The sequence below is a fragment of the Paramisgurnus dabryanus genome, chromosome 24, assembly GCF_030506205.2.
Source record: "Paramisgurnus dabryanus chromosome 24, PD_genome_1.1, whole genome shotgun sequence".
NCBI classification, from domain to species: Eukaryota; Metazoa; Chordata; class Actinopteri; order Cypriniformes; family Cobitidae; genus Paramisgurnus; species Paramisgurnus dabryanus.
The window spans coordinates 26,360,873-26,376,450 of record NC_133360.1 but is presented as its reverse complement, the minus strand read 5'-3'; the positions used below and the strand labels follow the sequence as shown (position 1 = coordinate 26,376,450).

At 35.3% G+C, this 15,578-nt stretch overlaps 2 protein-coding genes across 2 annotated transcripts; both read right to left on the bottom strand.

The window, feature by feature from the left end:
• Positions 1-649: 649 nt before the first annotated feature.
• LOC135741264 (adhesion G-protein coupled receptor G7-like) lies at positions 650-5,580 on the bottom strand. Its single transcript, XM_065259911.1, has 7 exons — positions 5,432-5,580; positions 5,007-5,119; positions 4,459-4,787; positions 4,254-4,335; positions 3,867-4,025; positions 1,301-1,460; positions 650-808 (listed from the first exon to the last, which is right to left on the bottom strand). The coding sequence occupies exons 1-7, from the start codon at positions 5,567-5,569 to the stop codon at positions 716-718; spliced, it is 1,074 nt and encodes a 357-aa protein (XP_065115983.1). The 5' UTR covers positions 5,570-5,580; the 3' UTR covers positions 650-715.
• Positions 5,581-8,037: 2,457 nt separating this feature from the next.
• On the bottom strand, positions 8,038-15,043 carry LOC135741136 (adhesion G-protein coupled receptor G7-like). The gene is made up of 9 exons (XM_065259781.1): positions 15,019-15,043; positions 12,235-12,855; positions 10,617-10,727; positions 10,416-10,525; positions 9,136-9,282; positions 8,940-9,031; positions 8,576-8,718; positions 8,303-8,431; positions 8,038-8,210 (listed from the first exon to the last, which is right to left on the bottom strand). The coding sequence occupies exons 1-9, from the start codon at positions 15,041-15,043 to the stop codon at positions 8,038-8,040; spliced, it is 1,551 nt and encodes a 516-aa protein (XP_065115853.1).
• Between the last annotated feature and the right edge of the window lie 535 nt (positions 15,044-15,578).

Below are 15,578 nucleotides of genomic sequence, written 5' to 3'. Positions count from 1 at the left end.
TGGTTACTACACTTTTACTATAATAAAACTAAAATAGAGGGATAAATGGTTTAGAGACAATGACATGACAAAACTATACAATCATATTTTGTACTTGATGCCCCAAAAATATACACACATAAAGTACATCACAGCAGCATTTTAATATGCAAAACTGTTAGCCAGTCATAGCAGTGTGCATAAAGTCTTAGTTTAGTTTTCACTTTAGTTTGCACCATATTCATAATAGATGTACACACATAATGTAAAAATGGATATAATAAATGGACTAAACTAAAATAACTAGATAAATAAACCATTATATAACCAAACCAGCTGGTGATCAGTATAGATACTACAAAAGATTATGCTATTTGTTATAATTTTGACAATGTCATTTCAGTTTCGCTTCACCTAATAGCATAGGAAGGAACATGCATATTATTTGGACAATGTGTTTTTTTATAAAAAGAAAGACATTTTCTCTCGTATAGCAGATCCAACTTTGCTTGAAAGATTTCTATTATGTCTGAACACATAGAAGACATTGTGTTGTATGTAAAGTAAAAACTAAATCCCATATTCGATTAAAAAAGTAACTTCACTTAATTCGTCCAAAGAAATGAAAGTAAAGTTCTTTGAGTTACGATGCAGACAAATTCTTTACTATCGATAAAGGGAAATACCAAGTGTTTTATGGATGTATGTTGTCACTGGCTTATAAGTCCAAAACTTTTTAAGCCTCCGTCCTTGATAAAGAATCCATTTTATAATGAACTCTCTTCTTCAGAAAAGGTTTCAGTGTGAAAAAAATGAAAATCTGAACGCCCTTTTGAAAGACAAAAACGTTCAGTCAGTCAACAGCCACTGCAAACATAAGAAATTCTGGTAACATTTTACAATAAGCTTGTATTTGTTTACATTAGTAAATGCATTAGCTAACATGAACATAAGAATGAACAATATGTTTTTTTCAAAATGCATTAATCTTTAATGTTATTTAAAACCAATACAATTGTTCATGTTTGTATGTTGTCTATTAACTAATGTTAGCAGTTTTAACGTTTTTTTTTATAAATGTATTACTGTTGAAATGTACATGAAGATGAATAAATCACTTAGAAGTATTGTTCATTGGTGTAACTGTAATACATTAATGTGAACACATGCAACCTTATTGTAGGGTTACCGAAATACTGTAATAGGCCTAATGCATTAAAATATCATATTATAAAATATCATAATACCTGCACATACATTTCAGTTATGGCATTAATGTAAATGAAAATTAATGAACATAAGGAAAAGTGCACTAACACACCTGTGTTGTGTTGCAAATACAGAAGACTGCACTTAGAATGATGTAAAGTGTTTTATCATGTGTGATGAGCACAAAGTAGCCAATGACCCAAGACAAACCGAGTACCACAGCCAGAGAGAAGCTACTGAGGATCTTCTTCTTTATAGGAGTCGTTCGTGAGCTAAAGAATGTTTAAAATAATGTTTACAAATCATTGCAACATACTGTACTTTAATGCTGATCTACTATTCACATAAACGAGCACGTATGTGAAGTTTTTGCTCAAAATATCATATAGATAATTTATTATAGCATGTTAAAATTGCCAATGTGTCCTTTAAAGGGATAGTTTGGCTAAAAATGATATTAAACCCATACTCACCCCCAAGCTGTCCGAGTTGCATATGTCCATCGTTATTCAGACAAACACATTTTCGGATATTTTAGAAAATGTTTTAGATCTTTCAGTTGATTAAATGTAATGTTACGGGGTCCACCCATAGTCCACGACCTTCGAGTCCAAAAAAAGTGCGTCCATCCTTCACAAATTAAATTCAAACGGCTCCAGGATGATAAACAAAGGTCTATCCGTGCGGTGTTGTTGTAGAAATATCCATATTTAAAACTTTATTAACGAAAATAAATACCTTCCGGTAGTGCCGCCATCTTAGTCGCGTCTGCATTCAGGATGAGAGCTTACGCAGCCTACGGAGGCTACTCTGCTGCTGCTCTGTGCCCCCGCCCTCCGAATTTGTCAAACGTCACTAAGAAAAGTGCGTACACTACGCTAATACTCTCTCCTGAATGCGGACGCGACTAAGATGGCGGCGCTACCGGAAGGTAGTTATTTACGTTAATAAAGTTTTAAATATGGATATTTCTAAAGGAGGGATTACCCTCAGAAGACCGTTGTTTATCATCCTGGAGCCGTTTGGATTTAATTTGTGAAGGATGGACGCACTTTTTTTGGACTTGAAGGTCGTGGACTATGGGTGGACCCCGTAACATTACATTTAATCAACTGAAAGATCTAAAACATTTTCTAAAATATCCGAAAATGTGTTTGTCTGAAAAACGATGGACATATGCAACTCGGACAGCTTGGGGGTGAGTAAATCATGGGTTTAATATCATTTTTGGCCGAACTATCCCTTTAAAATGCAAATGAGCTAATCACTGCACTAAATGGTGGGGTGGTATTATCCCCTTCTGACATCACAAGGGGAGCTAAATTTCAATGACCTATAATTTCAAATGCTTTCAGAGAATGGTTTACCAAAACTAACCGTGTGTCTCAATCAGCTCCCTTGTTCAGTAGTCAGGGCACTGATCAGGGAGTCGGCCATTTTAAGGGCTGTCTCAATCGCAAAATCCGTTCAGTGCACTGAAACGTTCGTTCCCTAAAAATTCCCACAATGCTACGCAAAAACCAGTGAGCATCGATGTTCCCTATGTTCCCTAACCGGAAATCACGTGACCTTTTCTGACGCTCGCCACCCGAACATCACGTGATCCAACTCAATAAACTTTATGAAATGTAACAGAACTTTTATAAAGACAAACGTTTGTTTTAGTTGTAAATATAAACACACATTGCTACACAGTAAGGGACCACAATCTACTCAATATTTAAAATAATAATATTTATTTAAAATTGTAAATATATTTATTACATTTAAAATGTAATTATATGCCTCCAATTTTATGCACAGATATGTAAGAGAATAATGACAGCATTTTCCACAATGTACTGTTTTTTAAAATTAAGTCAGAGAGATGTTGGTTTTGCCGGTTGTTGATGAGTAACAGCTGTGAATAATCACAACGCGCTTAAGCAGCCACGTGACAGAAAAATAAGTGAACATTGTCCCAATGTGAAGTGAGCTAGGGTCCTTACCAGTGCCCGAACCTGTGTACACGATATACTGATTCACGACCTCGGGAGCTAGGGAACGAATTGAGACACACGGTAAGTTACTGGGTTGATCTTTTTCACATTTCCTAGGTTGATAGAAACACAGGGGACCCAATAATAGCACTTAAACATGGAAAAAGTCAGATTTTCGTGATTTTTTTTAAAGTAGTCACTTGCCATGTTATACTTATTAAACTATCTATGCAAAGTTATATTCAATATTAAACTCTGCCATGACCACGTAAAGCCGGTTTCTTATTATTTACGCTAGGATACCAGAAAGAAACATCCAGAAGCAGGATTTCCGGCAATAATGCATAACCCAATTAGACCAATAGCCCAATAAACAACTTTACAGATCTGCTAACACATTAATTGGTGAAAAAAAATTCCTTTAAAATGTCATGAAGTTTACTGTATTTAAGCATGGTGTTAGCTACATGAAGGTTCAATTCCCAAGGAATGGATGCACAGATAAAATCTATAGCTTGAACGCATAGTGTAAGTAATTTATGATGAATTATATTTGTATTTATTTCACTGTAAAAGATAAATTGCATTGATTTTTGCAACCAACGTAAACATTAGTTCATATGGTAGTGAACATGTCACAAATGTTACAGATACAGTTTGACTTGTTTTAAACCATATTTATATTTTGATCTGACGTACCTCTTCAGGTTTGGATTTCCACAGCAGATGGTGACACAGAAGTAGACCAAAACGGCTGTGTTAAAACCAAGCATGCCGGCCAGAGGGAGCAAGAACCCCCACAACATGGGCCTCTTCGGATCAAATTTCCCATCCTTATCCAGAGAAGACAGCCAACAACTGCAAAAGACAAAAAATATACAGTAGTGTATAAAAAAGTGCTATGGAGATGTTCAAAGGCTCAGAATGTATTTTATCTCCTAAATTGTATAATACAAGTAAATGCAATATATTCTGACTGATAAAATGTATACATTAAAGGCACTATATATGCAAGTCACTTTAGAAAAAAATTATAAATGTATACATTTAAATTGTGAAAAAAATAAGGCTGAATGATTCACTTACAATTGCTTTTGTCGATAGCCCAAAGGGTCTACATAGCTGTAGGTGGTGCTTAGTGAGATGACAACAATTATCGCAGGCAGACCTAAGAGGTGAAATTCAAACATATGATAAATACTTTAAGAGTATATAGTTACACATTAGGTATGTTTTTAAATATATATTTAGTGAAGCCAAAATAATGCACTTCAGCTTTAAATGTACCTACCCCATCCGACTGTCATGGCAAAGGCACGGAAACCTCGGGGTGGACCGTTTAGGGCATTTCTAATTAGGAGGAGCACGTGCGCTGCATACATGATGTTCCAGATAAACGTGGCGAGCAGAAAGTATTGGATCAGGGCCGTGATTGGCGTACAGGGACCCTGGTCCACCTCCTGATACCAGTCTGAAGCAGGAACAATATTCTTCAATGACTTTGAGTTGCTTGTGCTCTGGACGGGGTTGTTGATTCCAAAAATGAAGAGCAGGTAGAAGACGGTCATGCACACGCAAATGTTTACTAAGAGCACAGTGGAGTTGGTTCCTCTTGTTTTCCTATAGAGTGGGTGTGCCGTGGTTATTTAAAATAAGAAAACAAAAGAACAACATTTTATTATTCCATTAAAAAGTAATATTTTCAGGCATGGGATAAGTGCATTATCATGGTGGATTGGCAAAAAAAAATTAAGAATGAGCTCTCTTGTAATTTGACTAGCCACTGGCCATGAAGTTAACCGTGATGAGATATTTGAACTAGTGTCTTTCTTTACATACCTGGTTATAATTTGATAAAATACAGTGAGGATCAATCCCACAAGAGACAGACTGCATCCAAGAATGCTAATCCAGTTTAGCGCCTCAGAATATTGGTAATCTGTTTCATAGCTCTGCAAAGAACATTAATTGCTCAAATCATCAATCGCTTTTGCTTTTTTTTTTCTTTCATCTGATTTGCTTGTTTTTTTTTTTCAATACAATCTTATAGCAATTTGTAACAAAAAGGTGTTAACTCGCATTCATATGTTTCATTCGTACGTTTTAGTACGATCGGCTTTTACGCCAGTGATGTTAGGTTTGGAGGTACAGTAAGAATTTATGAGTGAAATAGATTCCAAGTCTCACAAAGGCATTGCATTAATAAACACCGTTATAATGGTTTGCAGGAAAGTTTTACAAATAAATGAATAGATTCAACTAACCATTAGTACTGCAAAGTTGGTGGTGTGGTTGCATTTACACTCCACACCTCCAGAGGGAGCGAGTATTTTGTAGCAACCTTCAGTGCGCCAGTCTTTATAACTGTAGTCCCAAAACACACACGCAGAGCTATGGGGCATTAAGCCAGATATGTTCTGAAAGTTGAAACAAAAGGTCATTACAAGTAACATTGAATTTGCATTGTCTGTATTTGTCTATATGTACCATATTTTCCAGACTATAAGTCACACTTTTTTCATAGTTTGGCTGGTCCTGCGACTTCTAGTCAGGTGCGACCTATACGTCAAAATTATTTTATATGAACCAAGAGAAACAATTACCGTCTACAACCGCGAGAGTCCGCTCTTTGTTGCTCTTGTATTTATGTAATTCAAAGGATTTAGTGATGCGGAATGACTTCGGGACCTTTTTTGGCTTATCGTGTTAATTTAGCCTATTCAGACTCCCCTGTATGCTATTGTATTCAGTGAATAAATGTTAATGTTACGTTAACATCTACGTGCACCTATTCAGCCTGCTGTTCTGTGTGCAATTGTTTAGTTAAGTAACTTTTGCCTTTCCAGATTAAATGTTTGTTCTTGGATTGAATTTTGTGAATGCATTTTCGTATAGTCCCCTCCGACTTATATATGTTTATTCCTATTCAAAACGCATTTTTGACTGATACAACTTCGGAGCGACTTATAGTCCATAATATTACGGTGGACATTAATGCCCTTTCTACAATACTGAAAGTAAAGACAGCTGCTCCTATTTACGCTATTGTTATTTATGTGTATTTTGTAATAAAATTATTGAAAGAAAATAGCCAAATATTTGTTTCTTCTGATAGGGGGTGTGTACACCAAATCGCTTAAAGGGATAGTTCGGCCAAAAATGATATTAAAACCATGATTTACTCACCCCCAAGCTGTCCGAGTTGCATTTGTCCATCGTTTTTCAGACAAACACATTTTCAGATATTTTAGAAAATGTTTTAGATCTTTCAGTTGATTAAATGTAATGTTACGGGGTCCACCCATAGTCCACGACCTTCAAGTTCAAAAAAAGTGCGTCCATCCTTCACAAATTAAATCCACTACGCGAATACTCTCTCCTGAGTACAGAGGAGTCTAAGATGGCGGAGCTCCCGAGAGGTATTTATTTTTTCGTTAATAAAGTTTTAAAGGAACAGTATGTAGGATTGTGGCCAAAACTGGTATTGCAATCACAAAACTTGTGGCTAAAACTGGTACTGCAATCACACAACTGGTGGCCAATACACAAAATGACAACATAAACATCAGTTGAGGGCTGCAACTCCACTTTTTAAATGACAATATCCTGGCCAGACCACTGTTGTGAGTGATATGAGCATTTGAAATAAAAATGATTTCTTAATGTCTAGTGACACATCAGGGCCATTTTATGATTAACTGATATAAATTTCTTACATACTGTTCCTTTAAATATGGATATTTCTACAACAACATCACGCGGATTACCCTCAGAAGACCTTTGTTTATCATCCTGGAGCAGTTTGGATTTATTTTTGGAAGGATGGACACACTTTTTTTGGACTTGAAGGTCGTGGACTATGGGTGGACCCCGTAACATTACATTTAATCAACTGAAAGATCTAAAACATCTTCTAAAATATCAGAAAATGTGTTTGTCTGAAAAACGATGGACATATGCAACTCGGACAGTTCGGGGGTGAGTAAATCATGGGTTTAATAACATTTTTGGCCGAACTATCCCTTTAAACGCACTGAAAATGCCAGGAGGACGCTGACTGTGGGTGCTTGCTAGCATTTTTCAGCTGAACGCTTTGGATGCTGTGATATTTCGGCTTTGTTTAAAGTCGTTGAATGATGCACCGGGCTCAAACTGATTTTGCCAAGAGATAGATGTCCTCAGAGCAACGTATTGTGTTGACCCATGGACAACATTTTTGTAAATAAAATCTAAACACACTTCAAACCCCAACCCTAAACATAACAAAACCCTAAAATCAGAGGGACATGATAAGTGAAAAACAATGGTCTAGAAACAGCTAATCCTTGTTGTAAGCCTAAACTTAATCCAAACTGTAAACTTATTTCTGAAATCTGATTGGCTGATTGAAATGTTGTCCCAGGGTCAACATAATGTTGCCCTGAGGACTTCAACCACTTGGCAAAATCAGGAGAGCCGATGCACGGGTTAATTGTTGTGATATTTGTCCTGCCCTTTCTCCACTGTGATTGGAAGGCCAAGTGAGAAGTGACATTGACGAACGTTTAACCCAAAACTGGAAATTTTTCAGCTTTGGCGCTTAGCATGGAAAAAACGCAATTTTTAAAAAGCAGTCCCTTCCATTGGAAACAATTGAAAACACACGATGTTCACATAACAGCTTTGTTAACTCGATTTATTCATTTTTAAATATTATTTAAAACGAATAATTTTAGCACATGTTCACAGATCAGGTATAAATATTTTTTTATAAAATAATTGTGTTCATATAACCAAAATCTGGTGTTTGTAATGCAATTCTGAGTAATCCTTAGATCATAACACCACTACAAATTTATTTTCATAAAGAATAAGCACATTATGTGACAGTTTAAACATTTACCTTGGACGTGATCATGAGTTTTACGTGATCAAGCATTTTTTTGTCCGTGAGGCTGGCGGAGACCACCCTTCTCTTGGTGCCTATTTGCGTGGTAAAGCTTTTCGCCTTAAAAAAGTTATCATTTTCATACAGCACCACTCCAATACCTACACTATGGTTCTCTACAGAAGAGAAGGAGATACAGGTATATTTCTCAACCCTTTCTTTGAAAATTTTCACCAAAATAAGTGGAGGAATTATACCAAAATCATACCCCAGTTTTTCTGAACATCTTTTTGCAGGTTGAGAGTTAAATGGATCTCAGCAGGATGTCCTGAAGAGGATGCAGTTAAAGCCTCTGCACCCAGACCTATTTTGTCGGGGCTAAAGGGCTCTGAAGGTCCTAAAAATTGGTTTAATATGTGTCTTTTTAAGATATTCTGACCAGATAGTGTCCTTTATGAACCATATATCCAAAAATAATTGTTCTATGGCAAAATGTAGCATCTTTCTTTTTATGAGTTTATTTTTTGGGTACTGGACTCACCTGTCAGTGAGTAGTATTCTATTTGTGGTGTCCCCATCGGCACTTTAATAAAACTTATTGCCAGGTTTGGCTGCACCAGTTTACCAGACATTGTATCATTCATACTCATGCGCAAAGCAAATTCCTCCAAAGACACAGTAAGACTAAAAATAGAGCATGAAACATTAAGACAATTTTTCCAAACTGAATGAAACTGTACTGCTTGAGATGGTGTAGTTACAACTATTGTCATTGTTATTACCATAATATAACACTAATGTGGTATAGAAAAGTTGTTTATGTTTTAATGGTATGCTTTGCTGTTAAATATTATTTTTGTATGTTTGTTAAAACATGTATATTTTGGTTCTGTATGTGTAAATACTTCTCAACAGCTGCGTATGAGTCTTCAGAGTATTGGCTTTGAGCAGCATCCATCAGCTGACTAATGCTGGCCACCGCCGCTAATGCAATCGTCTTTGAAATAAAGCAAACAGTATACAGGTCTAAAACATGGTTTTTTGACATTTGTACATTGCTACTATAGAAGCCAACTGATTGTATAATTCAGAAATTCTTGCCTTGTTCAACACACCGGAGGTCAGCAGGTTGGAGACAATCTTAGCAGCTGATGTGATATTTTCAGCGGTCAGTTGCTCTGGTTTGGATGTGAGCATCTGGACACTGGAAGCAATGAACCAGTTCTCATTCATTGATGTGTCGTTCGCCTAAATATTACAATTAAAACCAATTGTGTCAGTCAGGGAGACTTGGCAATTATATATACAGTATATACAGTTGTGTTAACCCTTTCAGGTTGTTTGTGAACAAAAATGCCACTAAAATTAAATGGCTGTAATTTTTTTGCATAAATCCTCAATACCTCAGTACTGATCAAAACTACCAAATGTTTACCAAAATTCCATGATTTTAACTCTTTAATTGCCAATTTCATAAGTGATGTCAGCTGATTTGGGGGACAAAACCCAAAAATGACAGATTTTCAATATAAAAAGTGATTGTGGACTGGATTTTTTTTACCTTCAGCATGTCAAAGATTAGTAAAAACTTTGGCTTTGATGCATTTTTAGTTTTTGTGCAGCATCATTTTTTTCTCCCTTATTGGTTCATAATAAATGATGTTCATAAATCTAATCCAGAGAAGAGTTTTTACAGAATTTTTCGCACCATGCACACACACACACACACACACACACACACACACAAAGCTCATATAACTAAATGTACAAGCCAGAACTTAAGCTCTTGTTTTTGCACAGGCCTACTAAAGGGTTAATGGTGCCAAATGGTGATCAACAGTAAAAATGACAAATTTGACCTCTTTGCAAAAGAGAAAACCACCAACGATCAAGAATCATTCATGATTATATGATGTCATGGCTTTCCAATAAAAAATGTCTTTATAATGGAAGTTAAAACAGCCACGAACAACAAATGTGAGAGAAAAAAAATTAAATCTGATGCTGCACAAAATTAAAAATGCATCAAAGCCAATGTTGCTACTAATCTTTCACATGCCCAAGACTAAAAAAAAATCCAGTCCACAATCACTTTTTATATTGAAAATCAGTCATTTTGTGCGTTTTTCCCCAAATCAGTGACATCACTTTGCAATTAAAGTTAAGTTAATTGGAGTTAAAATCATGGAATTTTGTAAACAGTTAGCCTATATCTATTTGATTTTTTCAATATTATGACATTTAATTTTATTTTATATTAACTTATATATTATGAGTTTTTTAGCAACTATAGCCAAACTGACTTCCACTCTGACTTTTTCTCAGCCAGAGACCAAACATGGCTGCCATGTGCTGCGATACGAAGAAGAATTACAACTTACATTGACTATGCCTTTAAGATTTTCCAACGTCAAGGAACAATTTATTAATTTCAGTTCACCAAATGAGTGTGTGGAATTCAGGCATGTAGCTGTCGCCTTTGGTACACTTGCTAAACATAAAAAACATAGATTAAAACATAGTAAGTAGTAACTTACAGTATAGCAAGTACATTTCATTTAATAATGAAGATCACTGGATACCATTGAATGTTCCTTGAGGGCATAGCTGTAGCTGTGTTGAAATAGTTTGCTGACCAAGCACAGTAAGTGGAAAGGTGAAACCATTTAGTGTTTCCTCTGGACAGAAAATACCTGCAATAACATTTTGGGAGACAATGTGGATGTCCACAGCGTGCGCTTTAGACCTATTGTTTGTATGAGGATGCTGATCACTCAGCAAGTTTACAAATTTCCACAAGACAAAGAACCTCAGAAAATGTGGATTGTTAAAATAAGAAGGGACATATGACTTTACATAATATCTGTTTTGGATATTGGCCTGTTGGCTAATCAACAATTTCTCATGTTGTAAGCATGTTTACTTTAATATAGTGCAACAATACAATATTTTATGACAACAACTAATTATACATCTCCAGTTTGTATAGATCAAAAGAGTATGACCCATGTATTTTCTCCGTTATGTTTTTCAAGACATGAACTTGACTTATATGTGTGATTGACTAAAATTGTGTCCAAATGTTATTTAGTAAGAAATGAATCATATTTCTGTTGATTCCGGACAATATACTTAACAAAACTTACCAAAGAAAAGTTTTTAACATATTTATGTCTTGCATTTTTTGTAATCTGTATGAATTGGAGATATGTACTTAGTGTTAGGACTATATTATGTTGCGTGTACCAGCCGCGGTAGGGGCGGCAAAAACGCGCGTAGTTGGATGCTTGAACATTTGAGTTCACTCGTTTAATCCCCGCGTGAAATTCTAGTCATTCTAGGCGAGACTCCGCCACTCCGCTCGCTTCCTGTAATCATGTCACTACTACAGCAAGGTCCTGGTTAGCGCGGAAATCCGCCGAAGTTCAGATTTCTCAACTCGTGCATTTCACGCGGCAACGCTCAATTCGCGCGCACCGTGCCACAGGATAATAATCCACGTGTAATCGTGTCTTTGCATTTACTTAACATTTAAATCACCCGCGCTTACCGCCTCTACCGCGGCAGGTGTAAACGCAGCATTAGTCTTTTAAAGAGAAGTAAGCATGCTTACAACGTTAGAAATTAAAGATTAGCCAAAACGTTAATAACAAAACAGATTTAATGTACACATTGCGCTGCTCTTATCTCAAAATTAGATCATAATGTCCCTTCTCATTTAAACAATCCATGATTTCTGTATTTTCTGTGTTTTGATGGCTGAATGGCCACCATCCCGGTACAAAACAATAAGTTTAAAGCGCACACTATGGGCGTCCATCCCTCACAACCTCATTTTTGAATCAACATGGCGGCAGGCTGAATAAGGTTGGTCAAGCACATTCATTTACAAACATGAGTAATTCATGAATAAACAACTGTATACAAGAGATATCTGGCTTGTGTTAATGGAGTAGTTGTACAACAAGCCGTCACTGGGATGGGATCCTTTTAAAAAGATCCTAATATAATGTATATACCTGTGAGGTACCTTTGAGGTACTATTATGCACTCTTTAGGGACGTATGTGTACTTTTTAAAAAGGTACCACCTAGGTGACAGCTTTTGTAGCCTTTTCACTGAGAGTGGGCATGATTGGACACCTTTGCTCTAGGCATTCCTCAAAAGTAGTGATATCTTATTATCTTGAAATGAACTTACTTATATTACAGATGTCTCCGGTCCATTCATCAGGGCAGAGGCAGGCCCCACTGTCTGTGAGAACCCCTCTCAGACACTGCAAGGTGGGTTGAGGAACGGATAACACCAGGGTGGGGTTCAAGGTGGGGACAATGGTTGATATTAATTGTCTGGTTGTAGCAGATGACGTACTGGCCAAAATGGTTTGTGCAGTTGACATGGCAGCAACTACCAAGGTGCTAACAGGTTTTGAGGTTGTGCTTTGGACCGCAGACGTTGTAGCTACTACAGTGCTAAAGGGTGCTAAGGTTGTGATTTGGACCTCAGACATTGTAGCTACTACCGTGCTAACAGGATCTGGGGTTGTGTTTTGGTCCTCAGCCGTTGTAGATACTATGATGCTAACAGGTTCTGAGAATGTGTTTTGGTCCTCAGATGTTGAAGCAACTACGGTGCTAACAGGTTTTAAGGTTGTGCTTTGGACCTCAAATGTAGTAGCTACTATGACGCTAACAGGTTCTGAGGATGTGTTTTGGTCCTCAGATGTTGTAGCAACTACGGTGCTAACAGGTTCTAATGGGGTTGTTATAGCCAGTGCAGATGTTGTTATAATATTATGGAGTGACATCTGATTCATAAAAGCTGAAAAATAAGAAACAAAAAGAGTTAGATTATTGCCTTAGAAAGGACTGTAGATAATCATTGATTTATTTTTATGGGTGTGCAACACATCTCTTGGGCCCAATGAGTGAGGTGCCCGTCACAGGGCCTTTGTTATGACCCCACCATCACAGTTTACAACAGCTTTGCACATACTGTCATTTGCAAGTGAAACTCATACAAATTCACTTTTTTAAAGACAATAACATATGCAAATCGCACTAACCCAGGCAATCCAAATTAGAAATATGATTAATAAGAGCAAATGACATTGTGCTAACAATTAGGTTTATGCAAAGTAGGGGGGAATTTCATATTACAGCAGAATCGGTGTGGTTTGGTAATATTTAAAGTAGATTGTCAGAATTGAAATATGTTTTGTTTGTACAAGTCCCATCAAAAGCCCATTCAGTCTCGCCACATAAGTAAGTCAGTAGCTGCATTTCTATTACACATTAAAATTGCACAAACTGATATTGCGAATTGAAAATACGGTCAATGGAAACCTGTACATTTCTGAAAAACTCCAATATATTGGAAAAAACATTTTACGCTACATGAGGTGGTTTTTTAGGCAGTTTGGAAAAGGTGTATTTCGCAAAACGGCAATGGAAATAGTTTATTCGCATTTTCAGGTCAACTGATGTATGTCCCATGAACACCTCATATGTGTTTGCTCCAAAAGTAAGAAGATTTCCTTGCCCATATTGTTTGAATAACACTCTTGGTGTCCTTCGGTTAAAATAATGGCTTAATATATCGTCGATGTGATGTTTGGAATGACTGCATGGATCATGACTTATGTTTTAGTCGCATATCACAGATTAGTGGAAACGCTGTCATTTCAAATAAGTTTTTATTGACTTTTAGAAAATCAAATTTTTTTGCGCAAATCTGAAAACGCAGCTATTAACCTTTTCAGTGTTGTTTGGCAGCTTTTTTTATATTTACTCCCAGATGAATAGTTTTTATTAATGCATGAAACAGCAATATAATAATTCATACATTTTCTCAGCTTGTTAATATGCCATATAAAAACATTGGGTCTCATTCATGCAGCAAGCATACGCAAAAATGTGTTCGTAAAATGTGCGTACAAACATTTGAACTAACAAATCATGGTTCAACAAAAACTTTTATACTAAAATGTATTTTAATTTATCTGCAATTAATCTTAAAATCAATTACTGCCTTTGATGTTCCTTATATTATAAAGAGATTATGAGACTTTAGACTGGATTTTACAATCAGGGTAACACCCTGTAAAAAAATGTTGGCTGCCTTAATTTTTTAAACGTATAAAATAATTTATATTTTTACATGTGATTTTATATACTATTATTTATATATATTTTTTGACATCTATATTTTACAAGTTATAACAACTCATCTGAAGTCAAGATAAATAATAATAAGTTGAAATGACTTAGAAATTAAGGCAGCAAACAATGTTTTAGTGTTATTAAATTAAAAAAAAATGATTTAATGTTTTATTAAATGCATAATGTTATATCTTAAAATTACAGTACAGCTTAAACACATTTTCTTCATACTTTCTGGGTTTGAACCTTTACAATAACTAAGTGAATCTTTACTTACACTTAGAAAAATAGTTTTTTAATATTTATTAATCTATTTAATGCTAAATAATGTTAATGCAATTATTCATATTGAAGTACTAATAAACAGCCAAAATGCTATTTTTATGCATGCTAATAAACCTAGCATATTCACATGTTAGTAGTGAATATGTGCACCTTAATATAAAGTGTTATCAACAATATATATCTAAATCAAGTTCTTTGTTCATTAACAGACATTTCTTGATTAAAAATAATTAAATGGATTAGTAAATGCTTAAATTAACATGAGTTTTGAATTAACAAGATGAATAAATGCGGTGTAGAAGCTTTATTAATTGTTAGTTGATGTTAGCTAACAAACTGTAAAATGTTACAGATTTTTTTAAATCTATGTGCTATTATATATTTTTAAATATTGTATAATACAATATAAAAATGGTCAATTGTATTAATAAAAGGGAATGTTTTTCTTTTTGAACTTAGGGTTCCTGTGTCTGTTAAAGTTGCCCTAAATTGACCATTAACTTTACCTGTGTGGATAATTTAAGAATAATATGCTTACCTGAAACAAATATGAGCAGCGACATATGCATCATGTTCCTGTTAAAAGTCCAAATCTGGTTCTCCACCTAAGCATCTTTGTTATTGACCTATGTAGGAGGATCTCAAATGTTCAGTGTGACATATGTCTATATTTGCATTTCTTAAAAAAAATGGTAAAGGGCAAAAACATATTTTCCAAGGCAGGTTATATCATTTGCCTAAATATGGCTGTTAAGTAAAACCATAAACCATGACTATAAGATTTTATAAATATCATTAAATATAATAATGCACAGTTTTAAAATGACATTTTTACAGTAAATGAGAAAAACAGAAAATGAGACATAATGCTCCCATTAATCATCCACATTAATTAAATACCAAAAGAACACAGCGCTCAATTTGAGAAGATGCAGGATGAGGTTTATTGCAGAAAGGCCAGTGCTTTAAATTTTCTTTACAGTGATGCCATTGAAGAACAATTTTTTGGTTCCTAAAAGAACCATTTAGTCAACAGTTCTTTAAAGAACCATTTTCTTCATACATTATAATCTGAAGAACTATTTTTCACTTTGAGGA

Excerpts from the sequence above, each read along its gene's own strand:
- LOC135741264 (XM_065259911.1), bottom strand. The coding sequence starts at position 5,569 with ATGCCCCATAGCTCTGCGTGTGTGTTTTGGGACTACAGTTATAAAGAC. Across the intron at positions 5,120-5,431 it reads CCAACTTTGCAGTACTAATG|AGCTATGAAACAGATTACCA; the intron begins GTTAGTTGAATC and ends TGTTCTTTGCAG. Across the intron at positions 4,026-4,253 it reads GGCTATCGACAAAAGCAATT|TTGTTGGCTGTCTTCTCTGG; the intron begins GTAAGTGAATCA and ends TGTCTTTTGCAG.
- LOC135741136 (XM_065259781.1), bottom strand. The coding sequence starts at position 15,043 with ATGTCGCTGCTCATATTTGTTTCAG. Across the intron at positions 12,856-15,018 it reads GCTGCTCATATTTGTTTCAG|CTTTTATGAATCAGATGTCA; the intron begins GTAAGCATATTA and ends CTTATTTTTCAG. Across the intron at positions 9,283-10,415 it reads ATCTTAAAGGCATAGTCAAT|GCGAACGACACATCAATGAA; the intron begins GTAAGTTGTAAT and ends TGTAATATTTAG.